General features: G+C 37.0%; 1 protein-coding gene across 1 annotated transcript in view; it reads right to left on the reverse strand.

Annotated features, from left to right (window-relative positions):
- Positions 1-7,259: 7,259 nt before the first annotated feature.
- The window catches only part of LOC113432366 (NACHT, LRR and PYD domains-containing protein 12-like), a 42,476-nt gene continuing 29,985 nt past the window's right edge, over positions 7,260-19,750 (reverse strand). Inside the window, exons 5-13 of the mRNA XM_087958879.1 lie at positions 10,933-11,103; positions 10,738-10,747; positions 9,863-10,068; positions 9,509-9,679; positions 9,153-9,323; positions 8,797-8,967; positions 8,440-8,610; positions 8,083-8,253; positions 7,260-7,407 (exon numbers count right to left, since the gene is read on the reverse strand). Coding sequence (XP_087815005.1) covers positions 7,263-7,407; positions 8,083-8,253; positions 8,440-8,610; positions 8,797-8,967; positions 9,153-9,323; positions 9,509-9,679; positions 9,863-10,068; positions 10,738-10,747; positions 10,933-11,103 — 1,387 coding nt within the window. The 3' untranslated portion in view covers positions 7,260-7,262. The remainder of the gene's footprint in view (positions 7,408-8,082; positions 8,254-8,439; positions 8,611-8,796; positions 8,968-9,152; positions 9,324-9,508; positions 9,680-9,862; positions 10,069-10,737; positions 10,748-10,932; positions 11,104-19,750) is intronic.

Consider the following 19,750-nt stretch of genomic DNA (forward strand, 5'->3'; position numbering starts at 1 on the left):
ATGTGCAGCAGACGGTAGTTATACGCTGCCAGGAAAACTGTCCATCTTAGCATTCTCAGCGATAAAATGTTTGGTGTGGGTTTGTCCCCTGAAAAGATGCCTAGTAGTGGCTTGTAGTCAGCGATCAATTTAAAGTGTCTGCCGTATAGGTATTCATGAAAACATTTAACCCCGGCTACGGCAGCGAGGATTTCCTTGTCTATTTGGCTATAGTTTCTTTGTTTCTTTCTTTCTTTGGGCTTCAGCGGTGGCTGCGTCCGCAGGCAATTGATATGCTTGTGCTAGGTCCAACTTAGCAAAAATTCTGCCCCAGCCCAATGAATGTAACAGGTGCTGGACTACTGGCATCGGATATGCACTTTGTTGCAGGGCCTGGTTGAGGGTACTCTTATAGTCTCCACACAGATTTTGATTGACCCATCGGGTTTCACAGGGGTCACTATGGATGTCTCCCATTTCGCATGGTCTACCGATTCAAGGTTGCCTTGAGCTACCAGTTTATTTAATTGCTCTTCGACCTTGGGATGCAGAGAAAACGGGACTCTCCGGGACTTGAGACAGATAGGGGCTATGTTGGGATCTAGGCTAAAGCTTATTGGGGTCCCCTTATACTTGCCCAATTCACTGCTAAAAACGTCCTGGAATTATTTTTCCAAAACATCCAGATCCTCTCTGCCGCTTGCTCTGTTGCGTGGATGCCAGTGAGGCTGATTTGCAGTGGCACGAACCACTCTCTCCCTAGGAGGCTGGGCAGGTCCCAGTCCATGATGGTCAGTGGTAGGGATCCTTTAAACTCCCCGTATTCCACATGGCAGATCTTTTTTCCCAGAACCAGTATTTTGTAGCCTTGGTAGTCCTTTAATATTATTTGTTGTGGCTGGAGTTCAACCCCGGTGGATTGCGGGGTTGATTTTCTGGAGTGCTGTCTAGGATAATCATTGATATACTGTATATGACCCTGAGTCCACTTCCATCGGCCACATTGTCCCATCAATCTTAACTTTAGTGAGGTATTTGTTGCTTTCAATAGTATTTGTGTGTGCCATATGAGTGTGATTTTAGCCACCTATTGTGTGGTGTGTTTCTTCCCAGCCATTATCTTGTTTTTTAAATTTCACGCCAAACGTCTTCCGGCTCTTGTAATGTCTCTTCGGGGATTATGTTCTTCGGCTCAGTGTGTCTGCCAGTTGACTGGCTCTGCGATGTGGCCTTTCCTCTTGCATCACCTGCAGATTGCTTCCTTAAAATGGCAGGTGGAATGAGGATGATTTCCCTGGCAGCTTCCACATGGTTTGCTCCCCTTGCCATTTTCAGATTTACTGGTCTTTACCTGATGAACATCCTCCTTTTCACTGTCGCTGCTTTCAGAGCTGGATGGACTATGCAAGGTTCTTCTTGCCACTTGGATGGTGTGGACCTTGCCATTTCCTTTGACTCAGGCTGCCGAGGATTCAGTTTCGGCTGCTTTTGCTTCTTCCAGAGCCTGCTTGAAGGAGATGTCCTCTCTAGTGAACAATTTCTCCTGCAGTGTTAAATCCCTAAGTCCAAGGACTAAACGATCCCGGATCATTTTTCAGTGTTCGAGAACTTGCAATTTTTTGATGATTTTCTTAATGTGGCCACAAAGTCACTTATGCTTTCCCCTTCTTTTTGGCTCCAGCTACAAAAATCGTTCCGGTTTGCCATATACAATGGGGTAGGGTCGAAATGTCCCTTCAATGCTCGTTGCAGTTCATCCCAGGAGACATTATCCAAATCCTCTGCAATGAGGGCTTCAGCTAGTTCATAGAGTTCTAAATCACAATAGTCAAGAAGTACGCCTTCTTCTTTTCGTCAGATGCTGTTTTCATCCTGTTCACCATCAAACTCAGGTTGAATCTTCCCATGTACAAAGACAATTTCTCTTTGGTTGGGTCGAATGGGATGGATAGGGGTCGATGGGCCATGTTGGTTCACTGTTGGTCTAAACGGTCAGCTGGAAAATGGCCGCGAGGTCCTTTGTCTTCCTTAGTATCCCACCTTCGTCGCCAGTGTTGAATACATGTGGCAAGGAAGGAAACGGACCCAGAATTGTAGAGAACTCTTTATTTACAAGTGGATTAAAAAAGCAACAATCATGACTATAAAAAAGCCGGCGCTATCCAATACTTCAGCCACTGACGGATCTCTGATATTCCTGCCAGTGGCTGAAACCAATAAGTGGAGTCTGACATTCTCCACTTTGCATCTGATGTGGTGTATGTAGATGTAGCGTCATGCATATTTAACACTTTGGTTCCAGGTTGTTCTAGATGCACCACAGGACCAGTTGTTCCACCTTCTGTCTGTATGCGGATTCATTTTCATCTTGAATGAGACCAATGACTGTTGAATCATCTGCAAACCTCAGTACTTTAACAGAGGGATCCTTCGAGATGCAGTCATTGGTATATAGAGAAAAAAGTAATGGAGAAAGCACACAGCCCTAGGGGTCTCCTGTGCTAATTGAACCTGTATTTTGTGTGATTTTACCTAGCTTCATCTGCTGCTCTTTCTATTTGTTAGAAAGCTTATAATCCTACTATAAGTGTGGTCAGGCACAGCTAGCTGAGTCAATTTAGAGAGGAGGATTTCTGGAATGATGGTATTGAGCTGAAATCTACAAAAAGTACCCTTATATAGGTCTTTGAGGATTCAAGATGTTGTAAGATGTAGTGCAATGTCATATTGACAGCATTATTTGCTGATCTATTTGAGCGGTAGGCAAATTGCAAGAGGTCTAGCAGTAGATCTATAATAGTTTACAGGTGTGCCAGCACTAACCTTTCAAAGGTTTTCATATACTACAGATGTCAGAGCAAGCGATCTGTAGGTATTCAGTTCATTGATGGAGGATTTCTTGGGCACTGATAGTAGAACATTTGAAGTAAGAAGGGACATAACACATCTCCAGTGACTTATTGAAGATCCCAGTGAAGATGGGGACCAGTTGATTAGCACAGATTTTCAATCAAGGAGGTGTCACCCTGTCTGGGCCTGGTGCTTTTCCAGACTTTTGTCTGTGAAATAGACCTCACACCTCTTTTTCTAGGATCACCAGAGGCGGGGAGCCCAGAGAGATGGAGTCAGGTGTAGGAGACTTGGCTATTGTCGGTGTATCAGAGATGGAGAGAGTAGTGATAGTTGATAGTGGTCTCCTCTCAAGCTACAGTAGAACACATTCATGTCACCTGCCAGTTGCTAATTCGCTTCAGCATGGAAAGGAGGTTTGCTGTAGCCAATGATATTTTTCAGGCCTTTCCACACATTGGCTGATTCATTTGTTGAGAGCTGATTCCTCAGCTTTTCAGAGTAGCTTCTCTCTGCTATCTTGATCTCCCTTGTTAATAGATTCCTGGCCTGATTATACAGCATTCTATTTGTTTTATTTTGTTCTATATGGTTTTTCTTTTTTATGCATTTTTGTGGTTCAGTCTTGTTTGGTTTCATTTATTTTTTAATATTTTTTTCCTTTTTTGGAGTTTGTATTTTAATATTTTGAATAAACTAAAAATTGTTTTAAAAAAGAACAAGAAAATAGTTCATAACAAGTTTCTGTTAAACAGGCAGATAAGAAACTTACAGTACATGGTCTTCCGGTTTGCCAGGCTTCGGCGGCGGCGGGCTTTCGCGATCTTTGCGCGATCCCTGCTGGGCTAGCCGTCTTGGTGCCTCTGATCCTGACGGGTCTGGAGGATAAGGCTTCCCCATAGAGGCAGCCGAAGATAGGGGGGATCCGGTCAGGGGTTTGGGGTGTTCGCAGACCCCCTCCCCACCCGGCATAACCCCCTTTTCTCAAGGCGGTGGAGCGGCGGTCAGTAATGGCCGTCACAAAGAAGCCTGCAGCTGGACAAGATTGTGCTGGAGGAAGAAGGAGAAAGTTTTGAAGCGAAAGTTTTTTGGCTGAACTGGGACTATAAGATGTATTTAAAATCCTGAAAACCCTGATTTTTTTAATGATACTTTGTTTCCAGAAGAGATTTACAAGCGGCGAGTGAAAGTGATTAAAGAGAAAGTTTACTCTCCTTCCCTATGAAACTAACAAATGGACACTGAAAAGCCTGCTATTTTATAGAAGGTAAAAATTTAAAGCTTTTTGTTACAAGTGGGAAAGGAGAGGACAAAAGAGAAATTGATATTAAGATTTTGTTGGAGGAGATGCCTGGAAGATTTGAGACTGGAAGTTAATATAAGACTTTAAAATACAGATTGGGTTTTTTTTCCCTTTCCGATTGATACTACCCCAGAAAGAAAAAGTGTGAAGGGAAGAACTTTGTGCTCTGTTTGGACTGCTTGATGACTCTGGGACTGTGGGGAATTGTTCTAAGTTTGGAACTATCTTGGTTGTTCTAAGAAGAAGAGGGGAAAAAAAAAAAGAAAGAAGAAAAGGTTTATAATGGCTTTATCGGCTGAAGAACTGAGAGAGGAATATGGAAAAATAAAGAAAGATGGCAAGGATGCTGTGAGAGAAATTTTTCGCATTTTGGAAATGGCACTAGCTACCTATCAACAAATACAACAATCGAGGGAGGAAGCAGAAGAAGAAGAAGAAGAGAAGCCATCTTTAATGAATCTAAAAAGTTGATCAAGAAAGGAAGGAGAAAAAGAGGAAGGAAAAAGGACTTAAGACTTAAAAAAACATCCAAGAAAGAGAAAAATAAGATGCAAAATCAATACAATGTTAGAAAGCAAAAGAAAAGAGAAATACAACAGAGAGGGGAAGCTAAAAAGGAGGAGGTTAGGAGTAGGGGGGGTAAAAAGACCAGATGGGATAAGATAGGAAGGAAGAAGGGGGGAAAAGCCACAAAGGTATGAAACAAGATGGGAAAAAGAAATTTTTTTTTTAGGGATAAAGGGTAATGTATAACCTTTTCTTAAAAGGATTCTGCAAGGTACATAAGATAGTATTGTAGTATTTGTATTAGAAATAGAAAATTAGAAAATATTAAAGGTTTAATAATGATAGATTTTAAGATTTAATATAGAGTTTAACTGATTATTGCGTGGATAAACTTATTTACTGTAGCATTTGTTTTTGAAATAGATAACTGGGATGCTATAAGATTTAATGTTCAATTGTATATTTAATTACTTTATAGATTTACTATTTTCTTTCTTTTTTTAAAAAAAATTAGTAGGTAGAATGTACTAAGCAGAATCAGATAGGGAATAGGTGTTATCTTAAGTGTTAATTTAGGGGAGCGATGGAACAGGCATCATACTTTGATTAGTGATTTCAGGAGAAATCTTTTTTTTCTTCTACTATAGGGAATGAGATAAATGGATAATTGGAAAAGAATGGACAAAAGATATAAGTAAAATGTTAAATCTTAATTTAAATTAAGATGAAATAAATAAAATAGAATTAAGAAGAGTGGAAAGCGGGGAGAAGTTATAATGAAGATATAGAATGGTAAATAAGATAGGTAATGGTATATATGATGAGCATAAATTTAATTGAAGTCCATATAAAAAGAGGTAATCCGGGGCCAAGCTACTTTATAAAAAAAGAAGTTTTATGTTTTTGTGTTTTGTGTGTTTATGTTTGTCTGAGATTTAATAAAACCTTGGAGGAAAGCTAGAGAAGAATAATTGCTAACAAGACAGAGGGAAATATGAATATGATGATTATAAAATGGATAAATATAGAAAAGAAATGTAATTGAATAAGAGCAAAGAGAAACAATGAGAAATCTGCTAAAAGATATTTAAATGGAAATGGGATATATTAGAATTATATTGTATAAAATAATGTTTTATCTGCCTTGTAAAAATCTATAATGGAAAGAGGTTTTATGTTGTTAATGTTTAATGATGTTTTGTCTGTCTTTAAAAATTAATAAAATTTATTCCCCCCCCCACCCCCCAAAAAAGAAACTTACAGTACATGGAATGAGTGAATAAATTACCATACAGTAGTTCAAAAGACCAGAATTGAAACATTAAATTAAATTTGATTTCAATTAAAATGCCTCTACAGTTAAAAGAAACAAACCTCAAGAAATTGGTTGAATAACATACAAATCTAACAGAAAAGAATAATCTGATGTATTACCATAACGTATTTAATTTATACTCAGGTCAGTATGAGAGTTTATTTTGGTAACTGGAAAAATGACAAAATCCTACATCTGAACCATCTGCCCAGAGTTGCCAATCATATTCAAAATATTGAGAATAGTGATTGATGGAAAGTGATGCTTGATGAGAACAAAAATGAAGCCATGACAATCTACTAGTCAATGCTCTTAAATCCTCTCACAATAAAATTTTATGAACAGCATCACCTCTCAGGCTAATTTCTCAGGCTGAATATAAACTTCTTTATTTATGTATCTGGCTTATATCTCCACCCATCTTATGCAGTATATCTCTGAGAGACTTACAACAGTAGTAACAGCAGTAGTAAAATCAGCCAAGCCATCACACATTATGCCAGTACATTTTTCTGGGACTCAAGAATAGAAAGAATTACGGTATGTTTCGGAGTATAAGACACTCCGAAATATAAGACACACCTAGATTTTAGAGAGGAAAACAAGAAAAAAAATCTACCTCTGGCTCCCAGCAATTTGCTTCCTTGCTGCAAACAGCAAACAGCCTATTTCAGTTTCAGTTTCAGTTTCAGCACAGCTTGATTAACACAAGAAAAAAACAAATCTGCCTCTGCCTCCCAGCAGCCTAAAACCCTGCACCCTGAAACAGCTGATGGTTGGAGGCTGATCACAATCAATTGCTTGTGCTAATCAGTTGTTCTGAAACTGAAGCTGAAGCTGAAAGAGGCTGTTTGCTGTTTGCTGCAAGGAGGCAAATTGCTGGAGGCAGAGGCCAAAAGGTGGGGGCCGGCAGGTGGGTGGAGCTTCAGCAACCTTCGGACCACAGAAATTTCCACCCTCTTTTGGGGGTGGAAAAAGTGCGTCTTATACTCTGAAAAATATGGTATATTAATGTGTCAGTCTTGTTATATAATCTGAGGGTTTAAATTGTTTCCACGGCAGATTAATTACTGTGAAATTTATTTCTACTTCTAAGAAAGCTCTAAACATCTTGATGGCTTTTTTTCCAATAAGAAAAAGAAAAGGAATTCACAAAAAGCATCTGTAAAGCAAGCAAATAAATAACTAACATGAAATGAGTGAGCTACAAATAAATGTTCTCATAAACAAAAAAGCTGTATAAGCTATAGACATCAGGAATGAAATATTTAATTATTTGATTTGATTTAAATAAATGTGCTTCTGTAGTCAAGAAAGCCCATTCCACAGCAATTCCATTGCGCTGTCATCAGGGTTTTTGAGGGACAAATATAATGCTATCAATCTCTGGGTTGTCCTGAGTACTTGTGCAAATTGCCTTGTGACAGATTCGCTCAGGATCTCACTATCAAACCTGCAAAGAGGAGTACCAAAAATTACAGTTATCTTCTATAAAACGCATAATTTCAGTGAAGGGATTCAAAATATTTTACTACCGGTTCTGTGGGTGTGGCTTGGTGGGTGTGGCAGGATACTGCAAAATCTCCATTCCCACCCCACTCCTGGGGGAAGGTTACTGCTGGTTCTCTGAACTACTCAAAATTTCCACTACCGGTTCTCCAGAACTAATCAGAACCTGTTGAATACCTCCTCTGCATCATTTGTATTTTTATAGGAACTGATGGAAATGTAAAAATGTACAGCAACTAAACTGCCTTTTGTGCTGTATTAGCATACTCCAAACCCTCGCAAATGATTGGTCCAGACGGACCGCGACCTGATTGGTCAAAACCCCGGCCGTGATTGGAGCGTTAAGAATCCACTGCGATTGGCTGTGCCAATCGCGGGAAATTCAAAACGCTGCCATTGGCCGCCGAGCCGCGAGCCAGCTCTATTTAAAGGGCTACCGCGGCTCGTATTCTCCAGACTGTTCCTATTCTAAATAAAGAGCTGAAATCACGAGAATGGTCTCGCGTCTCACTCGAACCGATCCACCCCAGATCTAACACCTTTCCTTGGATATATTTCTTGAATATTAACCACCAAAAGACAGTTGTGCAAATGAAACTGAAAGTAAAAATCCACTTACTGAAAAACATCGATTGTACACTTTGAATGTTTGAGCCCATCACACAGCAATTCCATTGTTTTCTCATCTGCGTTCCAGAGTGACAAGTCTAACTCTCTCAGTCTCTGGTTTTTCCTTAGTACCTCTGCAAGATGGCTGCTGAATAATTCAGCCAGGATGCCTACATCAAGCCTGCAAAGAGGAATCTGAAAAATTAGAATTTCCTCCTAAAAAACAAGCATTGACTGTATTTTTTGTAGGAACTGAATGGAATGTAATTATGTATGGCAACTGAACTGCCTCTCCCTTGACAGATTTCCAGAATATTAACTGTCAAAATATGGTTGTGCAGATCAAAATGAAAGAGGAAAAACTTACCTTAGTTTCGCTATTGTACATTCTGGATGTTTGAGCCCATCACACAGCAATTCCATTGTTTTCTCATCTGGGTTCCTGAGTGACAAGTCTAACTCTCTCAGTCTCTGGTTTTTCCTTAGTACCTCTGCAAGATGCCTGCTGAATAATTCATTCATCATGACTCCATAAAACCTGCGAAGAGGAATCTGAAAAATTAGAATTTCCTCCTAAAAAACAAGCATTGACTGTATTTTTTGTAGGAACTGAATGAAATGTAATTATGTATGGCAACTGAACTGCCTCTCCCTTGACAGATTTCCAGAATATTAACTGTCAAAATATGGTTGTGCAGATCAAAATGAAAGAGGAAAAACTTACCTTAGTTTCGCTATTGTACATTCTGGATGTTTGAGCCCATCACACAGCAATTCCATTGTTCTCTCATCTGGGTTCCAGAGTGACAAGTCTAACTCTCTCAGTCTCTGGTTTTTCCTGAATACTTCTGCAAGATGCCTGCTGCATGATTCAGTCAGGATGTTTACATCAAGCCTGCAAAGAGGAATCTGAAAAATTAGAATTTCCACCTAAAAAACAAGCATTGACAGTATTTTTGTAGGAACTGAATGGAATGTAATTATGTATGGCAACTGAACTGCCTCTCCCTTGACAGATTTCCAGAATATTAACTGTCAAAATATGGTTGTGCAGATCAAAATGAAAGAGGAAAAACTTACCTTAGTTTTGCTGTTGTACATTCTGGATGTTTGAGCCCTTCACACAGCAATTCCATTGTTTTCTCATCTGGGTTCCAGAGTGACAAGTCTAACTCTCTCAGTCTCTGGTTTTTCCTGAATACTTCTGCAAGATGCCTGCTGCATGATTCAGTCAGGATGTTTACATCAAGCCTGCAAAGAGGAATCTGAAAAATTAGAATTTCCACCTAAAAAACAAGCATTGACTGTATTTTTGTAGGAACTGAATGGAATGTAATTACGGATGGCAACTGAACTGCCTCTCCCTTGACAGATTTCCAGAATATTAACTGTCAAAATATGGTTGTGCAGGTCAAAATGAAAGAGGAAAAACTTACCTTAGTTTCGCTATTGTACATTCTGGATGTTTGAGCCCATCACACAGCAATTCCATTGTTTTCTCATCTGCGTTCCAGAGTGACAAGTCTAACTCTCTCAGTCTCTGGTTTTTCCTGAATACCTCTGCAAGATGCCTGCTGCATGATTCAGTCCAGATGTCTACATCAAGCCTGCAAAGAGGAATCTGAAAATTAGAATTTCCACCTAAAAAACAAGCATTAACTGTATTTTTGTAGGAACTGAATGGAATGTAATTATAGATGGCAACTGAACTCCTCTCCCTTGACAGATTTCCAGAATATTAACTGTCAAAATATGGTTGTGCAGATCAAAATGAAAGAGGAAAAACGTACCTTAGTTTCGCTATTGTACATGCTGGATGTTTGAGCCCATCACACAGCAATTCCATTGTTTTCTCATCTGGGTTCCAGAGTGACAAGTCTAACTCTCTCAGTCTCTGGTTTTTCCTGAGTACCTCTACAAGATGCCTGCTGCATGATTCATTCATCATGATTCCATAAAACCTGCAAAGAGGAATCTGAAATATTAGAATTTCCTCCTAAAAAACAACCATTGACTGTATTTTTTGTAGGAACTGAATGGAATGTAATTATGTATGGCAATTGAACTGCCTCTCCCTTGACAGATTTCCAGAATATTAACTGTCAAAATATGGTTGTGCAGATCAAAATGAAAGAGGAAAAACTTACCTTAGTTTCGCTATTGTACATTCTGGATGTTTGAGCCCATCACACAGCAATTCCATTGTTTTCTCATCTGGGTTCCAGAGTGACAAGTCTAACTCTCTCAGTCTCTGGTTCTTCCTGAATACCTCTGCAAGATGCCTGCTGAATAATTCAGTCAGGATGTCTACATCTAGCCTGCAAAGAGGTATCTGAAAAATTAGAATTTCCTCCTAAAAAACAAGCATTGACTGTATTTTTTGTAGGAACTGAATGGAATGTAATTATGTATGGCAACTGAACTGCCTCTCCCTTGAAAGATTTCCAGAATATTAACTGTCAAAATATGGTTGTGCAGATCAAAATGAAAGAGGAAAAACGTACCTTAGTTTCGCTATTGTACATTCTGGATGTTTGAGCCCCTCACACAGCAATTCCATTGTTTTCTCATGTGGGTTCCTGAATGACAAGTCTAACTCTCTCAGTCTCTGGTTTTTCCTTAGTACCTCTGCAAGATGGCTGCTGAATAATTCATTCATCATGACTCCATAAAACCTGCAAAGAGGAATCTGAAAAATTAGAATTTCCACCTAAAAAACAAACATTGACTGTATTTTTGTAGGAACTGAGTGGAATGTAATTATGTATGGCAACTGAACTGCCTTTCCCTTGACAGATTTCCAGAATATTAACTGTCAAAATATGGTTGTGCAGATCAAAATGAAAGAGGAAAAACTTACCTTAGGTTCGCTATTGTACATTCTGGATGTTTGAGCCCATCACACAGCAATTCCATTGTTTTTTCATCTGGGTTCTTGAGTGACAAGTCTAACTCTCTCAGTCTCTGGTTTTTCCTGAGTACCTCTGCAAGATGCCTGCTGAATAATTCAGTCAAGATGTCTACATCAAACCTGCAAAGAGGAATCTGAAAAATTAGAATTTCCTCCTAAAAAACAAGCATTGACTGTATTTTTTGTAGGAACTGAATGGAATATAATTACGTATGGCAACTGAACTGCCTCTCCCTTGACAGATTTCCAGAATATTAACTGTCATAATATGGTTGTGCAGATCAAAATGAAAGAGGAAAAACGTACCTTAGTTTCACTACTGTACATGCTGGATGTTTGAGCCCATCACACAGCAATTCCATTGTTTTCTCATCTGGGTTCCTGAGTGACAAGTCTAACTCTCTCAGTCTCTGGTTTTTCCTGAATATATCTGCAAGATGCCTGCTGCATGATTCAGTCAGGATGTTTACATCAAGCCTGCAAAGAGGAATCTGAAAAATTAGAATTTCCTCCTAAAAAAAAAAAGCATTGACTGTATTTTTGTAGGAACTGAATGGAATGTAATTATGGATGGCAACTGAACTGCCTCTCCCTTGACAGATTTCCAGAATATTAACTGTCAAAATATGGTTGTGCAGATCAAAATGAAAGAGGAAAAACTTACCTTAGTTTTGCTATTGTACATTCTGGATGTTTGAGCCCCTCACACAGCAATTCCATTGTTTTCTCATGTGGGTTCCTGAATGACAAGTCTAACTCTCTCAGTCTCTGGTTTTTCCTTAGTACCTCTGCAAGATGGCTGCTGAATAATTCAGCCAGGATGCCTACATCAACCCTGCAAAGAGGAATCTGAAAAATTAGAATTTCCTCCTAAAAAACAAGCATTGACTGTATTTTTTGTAGGAACTGAGTGGAATGTAAGTATGTATGGCAACTGAACTGCCTCTCCCTTGACAGATTTCCAGAATATTAACTGTCAAAATATGGTTGTGCAGATCAAAATGAAAGAGGAAAAACTTACCTTAGTTTCGCTATTGTACATTCTGGATGTTTGAGCCCATCACACAGCAATTCCATTGTTTTCTCATATGGGTTCCAGAGTGACAAGTCTAAGTCTCTCAATCTCTGGTTTTTCCTGAATACCTCTGCAAGATGCCTGCTGCATGATTCAGTCAGGATGTTTACATCAAGCCTGCAAAGAGGAATCTGAAAAATTAGAATTTCCTCCTAAAAAACAAGCATTGACTGTATTTTTTGTAAGAACTGAGTGGAATGTAATTATGTATGGCAACTGAACTGCCTCTCCCTTGACAGATTTCCAGAATATTAACTGTCAAAATATGGTTGTGCAGATCAAAATGAAAGAGGAAAAACTTACCTTAGTTTCGCTATTGTACATTCTGGATGTTTGAGCCCATCACACAGCAATTCCATTGTTTTCTCATCTGGGTTCCAGAGTGACAAGTTTAAGTCTCTCAGTCTCTGGTTTTTCCTGGGTACCTTTGAAATACGGATGCTAGATAATTCATTCATCATGTCTCCATTAAGCCTGAAAAGAGGAATCTGAAAAATTAGAATTTCCTCCTAAAAAACAAGCATTGGCTGTATTTTTGTAGGAACTGAATGGAATATAATTATGTATGGCAACTGAACTGCCTCTCCCTTGACAGATTTCCAGAATATTAACTGTCAAAATATGGTTGTGCAGATCAAAATGAAAGGGGAAAAATTTACCATAGTGAATCTATTATATATTCTGGATGTTTGAACACATCACACAGCAATTCCATTATTTTGTCACCTGGGTTCCTGAGTGACAAGTGTAACAATCTCAGTCTCTGGTTTTTCCTGAGTACTTCTCCAATATGCTTACTGTTGGATTCTGTCAGGATCTCTCCATTAAGCCTGCAGAGAAGAGTAAATAAACCATAATTATTTCTTTTTTAAAAAAATTTTTTTATTGATTTTAAGACAAACATAAACAAAACATAAAAACATAAGCCATCTTCCATATATATATATATACATACAGTGTGCCAGTTGGTTTACAAATTGTTTTGTGCAACCTTTTGGTAGTCTTCACTTACAATTTCATTATATATCCTCTCATACTTTCAATCAAATATCAAGTACATTAATATCTTTATTAATCAATCGTTGACTATACTTTTATTCATTCATGTTTTATAAAATAATCATATTTTACTTAGTTTATTTTATAGCAATTCATATTATCCTCTCAGATCTATCCTAGAATCATTTTGTAAATATAGTTAAAAAAGAAAAAAATACATCTTCATATATTTATTATTTTCTAAGAACCTACATATTCCATTAGTATATTTTATTATCTAACCACTGATAGAATAGATCCTAAACTTTGTAAAATTGTTTATCATCTTGTTCTCGAATTTCAAATGTCAATCTACTCATTTCAGCACATTCCAATATTTTTTTTTCCACCAAATTTTATTAATTTCACAAAAACAGTACACAAACAATCAAGGCATAATAACATAGAACATCCTTTCCAAGAAAACCAATAAAACATACAGAATAATTCTAAATTGTGATATTGATATTTACGTTATCTATTCAACTTCATATCTTATCCCAACTTCTCCTTTTCATTCTGTTATCCAAACCATATTTCTTGCTGATTAAAGTTTTGTTGCCTTTCATAAACAATATCCAAACATACAAAACATAAAACATAAAAAACAAACCTAAAACATCTTTTCTGAAGGCTGCTTGATCCCGGGCTAAAAACTCTTCACACAGACACAAATTCAAAGATCATATTTACTTTATATATCATTCCATATCTTATTACTATATTCAACTTTCTATATAGCTTCTTCTCTCTTTTATCTTTCTTAATTTTGTTTTATTTATCTTGTCTCAATTCAATTCATAGTACTTATCATTCTTTGTCTGCTGTTTCCATCCATCCATTCATCTTTTCTCTTTTAATATGCTTCTCCTATACACTAACTGGAGTGACGCCTTTGACTCATTCCCCTAACTTAAAATTACTTAATATAACACTTAATTTATATTGGGATTCTGTTTAGTACATTCTAAAGTTACATAATAAATTTTAACCACTATCCATGTTAAATCATATATATTAATACTCATTTATATCTTAAGCATTTAACTCTAAATACACATATAAAAACACAATCTTATGTACCTTCCAGAATCCCTTTTTCAATTAAGATTACCCATTGTCTCTAAATATGCTTTGTTTCTTTAAATCCTGCTTCCCACCAGTAAAGCTTCTCATCCCCTCCCTTCTCTCTTGCTTGTTCTTCTCCTTGCCCTTTTTACCCCTTTGTCTCTTCTCCTCCCTTTTCTTACTACCTTTCTGATGTTTTCTAACCTTGTATCTACCTTTCATCTCCTTCTTCCCTTTTTTGGTTGCTTTTTCAAACCTTAAAATCCCCTTTTTCTTTTCCTCTTTCTCCTCCTCCCCAGAAGGAACCCATTGTTCATCAAAGATGGCTTCTTCTTCTCCTTCTTCCTGCTGCGTAATCAACTTTTCATAAGTACATACCGCCATTTCCAAAAATTGAAATAGAGCGTCCAAAGTATCTTCTTCTTTATATTTTTGATATTCAATTTGTAATTCCACAAGCAATGCCATCATGAAGAAAAAAAAAGCTTTTTCCAAAACCACCACCCAAGTATTTTTAATCACAAATAGTTGCAAAGAGTTCCAAAGTTACCAAAGTTCTTTCTTCTATTTCTCTTTCTGGGGTTACTGTTTAATCAAAGAGATCCAATTACAATATATCTTTCTTTAAAGTTCTAGGCAGTCTCCTCCTTTTCCAGCTTCTGCTCCAATGTTTTTTTCTTTCTTCCTCTCCCTTCCCCCTTACATCAACACTTTTCTTTTAAATATTCAGAAATCCATACCTCCAATAAGGGTTCCGATTTCTTAAATTATTAAGTCCAGTGTCCCGGAGTCCTTTATCGCTTGGCTTTAACTTTCAAAATAATTTACCTTAAGTGCTCAAATAAATTTTCCAAATCTTCATCTGCTGTTTCCATGGGGTGGGAGAGTTAAGAAAAGAAAAGTTTTGTTTTTTTTCCCTTGACAGCGTTTAGTCCGCCGCTTTCCGTTCTTCTCAGGGATACAATGTATCTTCTAGCAGTTCAAACAGATCTATTTCAGAGTATTTAGCAGTTGTGGATTGACCCGGCTCAGACAGCACTTTCACTTTCCAGCTTCCTCCAGCACAATCTTACCCGGCTGCCGGCTTCTTCGTGGTGGCCATTGCTGACCGCCGCTCCACCACCTAGGGAAAAAGGGGTTTTTCCAGACGAGGAGGGGGTCTGCGACACCCCCAATCCCCTGTCTGGCTCCCCTTTCTCTTCGGCTGCCTCTACAGGGCAGCCCTATCCCCCTGACCCATCTGGATAGGGGGAACCTGGGCAGCAAGCGCAGCAGGAATCGCACACAATCGCGAATTCCTGCTGCCTCCGAAGCCGCGCGAAACCGGAAACCTTTTGTCAATCTACTCATTTCAGCACATTCCAATATTTTCTTAATGATCTCCTCCTGTGGTGGTATCTTCTCATTTTTCCAGTTTTTAGCAAATACAATCCTAGCCGCTGTTAATACATTCACAATCAAATATTTCAAATTTTTACTATATATTTCAGGCAAGATTACCAATAAAAAAATCTCTGGTTTCAAGTCTCTATGCTTATGTATCATTTTTTCCAGCCACATGTGGATTTTAGTCCAATATTTTTTAGCGTCCGGACATGTCCACCACATATGGTAATATGAGCCGGATGTCTGATGACATTTCCAACACTTTTCGGACTTATTCTTGAACATTCTTGCTATTCTTGTCGGGGGAAAGTACCACCTGTAAAACATCTTATACAAATTTTCTTTATATGCTGTTGACATTGTCATTTTATAATTTTGAGACCACAATTTTTGCCATTTCTCTAAATCAATCCCATATCCAAAATTCTTCCCCCAAGCAATCATAGTTTCTTTAACTTGTTCTTCTTCTAATTTAATTTCTAATAAATACCCATATAATTTTTTAATCACCTTTTCATCAGCACCTGTCAAAATCTTATCTAAATCAGTCAATTTATCATAGAAGCCTTCTGTTTTAAAATCTTTATCATACCTTGAATGTATTTACGTATATGAAAACCAATTCATCTTTATACCTTGTTCCTCTAATTTTTGCATAGATTTAAGTTCACCCTTTTCATTCAATATTTCACCATGTCTAACGGTTCCTTTTTGTATATTATAGGATAAGAAAATGCTTCAGTAGGGGGCTTCCGGTTTGCTGGCTTCACGAGCGGCAGGGATTCGCCATACCGCGCGATCCCTGCTGCGCTAGCCGCTTTTGGTGCTCCGATCCGGACGGGTACGGAGCTAAGGCTGCCCTGCAGGGGCGGCTGAAGATAAGGGGGATCCGGAGAAGGGTTTGGGGGCGTTGCAGACCCCCTCCCTGGCCGGCAGAACCCCCTTCTACAAAGACGGTGTAGCGGCGGTCCGTAATGGCCGCCACAAAGAAGCCGGCAGCTGGGTAAGAATGCGCAGGAGGAAGAGGAGAAAGTTCTTGAAAGTGAAAGTTTTCTTGGTTGACCCAGGACTCTAAGACTTTTTTAACACAATTCCTGGAAATTATGGTTTTCTGAATGACTATTTCCACAAGAGGAAAAAAAAAAAAAGCGGCAATTTTTGAGGTGCTGAAAGGAAAGTTTACTCTCCTTCCCTACAGAATCAACAAGTGTATACTGAGAAATCTGTTTTTCTTTTAGGTAAAACCAGCTTTGTGTGATAAGTGGGAAGGGAGAGGACAAAAAATATATTTATATGTCAAGATTTTGTTGGAGGAGATGCCTTAAGGATTTGAAGATTGAAATATAATTTTAATAAGACTTTAAAAGACAGATTTGGACTTTCCCTTTTTTTTTTTTTTGATTGATATTACCCCAGGAAGAGAAAGTGAGAATTTTGTTTTGGCTTGGATTGATTGAGGATTTTGGGATTGTTCTATTTTTCTTTGAAATATCTTTGAAATATCTTGGTTGGTGTAAGAAGAAAAGAAGAAAAGATTTATAATGGCCTTTTCTGCTGAGGATTTGAGAAAAGAATATGAGCTAACAAAAACAGATGGTAGAGATGGTGTGAAAGCAGCCTTCCTTTTTTTAGAAATGGCGCTTGTTAACTATCAACAAACATTGCAACAGATGGAGACAGAAAATGAAGAAGAAGAGGAAGAAGCCATCTTTACTGAACTTCAAAATTCAACTAAGAAAGAAGGAAGGAAGGAAGGAAGGAAGGAAAATGAAGGACTTAAGATTTAAAAAAACATTTAAGAAAGAGAGTAAACAAAAGAAAAAAGGAACACAGCAGAGAAGGGAAGCTAGCAAGGTAGAGGCTAGGAGAAGGAGGGGTAGTGAGGTTTGGTGGGGGAAGAAAGAAAGGGAAAAGGTGGAGAAAAACCACAAAGTTTTGAAACCAGATGGGAAAAGAGGAATTTTTTTTCGGGATAAAGGATAAAGTATAATTTCTTTAAAAATGATTTTGCAAGGTACATAAGATGGTATTGTAATATTTGTATTAGAAAAAGAAAATTAGAATGGTTTAAAAGTTAATAAGAGATTAAAGTGTTGAAATGTTTAGTAATGATTGATTTTAAAATTTAATATGTTTAGAATATTGAGTTTTAATTAAAGAGTTTAATATGAATATGGTATTGATGTTATTATAAAATTATGATATTAGCATTTATGTTTGGAAAAGGCAATGGGAATGTTATAAGATTCAATATTTAGATTTGTTATTTAACTATGTATTTAATCATTTTGGATTAATTATTTTTCTTTTATATTAAAAAAAATAAAATTAGTAGATAGAATGTACCAAGCAGAATCAGATTGGGTATTAGGTGTTATTTTAAATGTTAATTTAATTAATTTAGGGGGAAGATAGAAAGGCATCATACTCTGTTTAGTGATTCCAGGAGAAATTCCTTTTTTTACTATAAGGAATGAGACACAGGGTTTTTGAATGGACAAAAGATACAAATATAATGACTTAAATTAAGATGGATTAAATAAGATAGAATTAAGAAGAGTGGAAGCTAATATAGAAGATATAGAATGGTAAATAAAGTAGGTAATGATATGTAAGAATGAGTATGAATATAATTGAAGTCCATGTAGAGAGAGGTACCTAGGGCCAAGTTACTTTCCTAAAAGATTTTTTATTTGTTTGTGTGTTGTGTGTTTATGTTTCTGGGAGAATTAATAAAACCTTGCAAAAATACAGAATGAGAATAATGGTAATCAAGTCAGACAAAAATAGATGAAATAATAAGAGTGAAATTGAATAAGAGAAGTAAGAGAAATTGGATAAGAGGTATTTGTATGCCTATATGGAAATGGTTTAGAATAGAATTATATTGTATAAAATAAGGTTTTATTTGACTTGTTAAATTTATAATGGAAAAAGGTTCAAGTATGTAACTTAATGATGATTTGTTTGTTTTTAAAATAAATAAAACTTGTTTTTTTTTTTTAAAAAAAGAAAATGCTTCAGTAGTCGATAGCCAGACTGGAATTTTCAAATAACATTGTCTTTTAGTCTTCTCCCAATTTAACCACAGAGACTCCCGTATATAATGTCTTCTAAAGTACCCCTGTGTTTTCGTTCCTTTATACCATAAAAAAGCATGCCACCCCAACAACAGATCATGTCCTTCTAATGTCAACAATCTAGTATTTCTTAATGTTATCCATTCCTTTACTCACATCAATTTCGTAGCTTGGTAGTACAACTCCCAATTAGGCAAGCCAAATCCTCCTCTTATTCTAGCGTCTTGCAAAAGTTTTAACTTTATTCTCACCTTCTTACCTTGCCATATATATTTCAACACGATTTTATTTAAATCTTTAAAATAATCTTTTCCAAGCCTGATTGGAATTGTTTGAAACAAATATAAAATTCTGGGTAATATATTCATCTTGATTGTTGATATTCTCCCTATTAGTGACAGTTGTAAATTTTCCCATTTCGCCAGATCTAGCGCTATCTGCTGCTTAAGTTTAATATAATTATTCTCTTTTAGTGTACTGCATCTTGCTGTCAAATATATCCCCAAATATTTGATCTTATTCGTGACCTGGATTTTCAATAGGTCTGTTTATTCTTCCTTTTGTCTTGATAACATGTTTTTTGTCAGAATCTTTGTCTTATCTTTATTTATTTTCAAGCCAGCCACCTTTCCATATGTCTCTATCTTTTCTATCAATTTTGATGCTGTTTCTAATGGATCTTCTAAGATGAAAACCAAATCATCTGCGAATGCTTGCAATTTAAATTCTTCCTTTTTAATTTTCATCCCTTTTATGTCCTTTTCTTCTCTAATATTTCTGTTTAACACTTCCAAGGTTAACACAAACAACAAAGGTGACAGTGGGCATCCTTGTCTTGTTCCTTTTCTTATATCAATAGAGTCTGTCAATTCTCCCTCTATCACTACCTTTGCTGTTTGCTTATGATATATAGCTTCTATTGCTTGAGTAAATTTTTTTGATCAGGATGAATAAAACTATTTAAATATTTTTTAAGTCTTTCTGCCAATATTGAAGCAAAAATTTTATAATCTGCATTTAGTAAAGAAATAGGTCTATACTATAAACCATAATTATTTCTTGAAAAACAATCATCTTTGTAGCTCACTCCTATATAAGGAGTGATGCGGAATCAACCTGA

The sequence above is a fragment of the Notechis scutatus genome, chromosome 1 (assembly GCF_049901735.1).
Source record: "Notechis scutatus isolate UNSWTSFEM ecotype Mainland chromosome 1, rNotScu1.2, whole genome shotgun sequence".
Lineage (NCBI taxonomy): Eukaryota > Metazoa > Chordata > Lepidosauria > Squamata > Elapidae > Notechis > Notechis scutatus.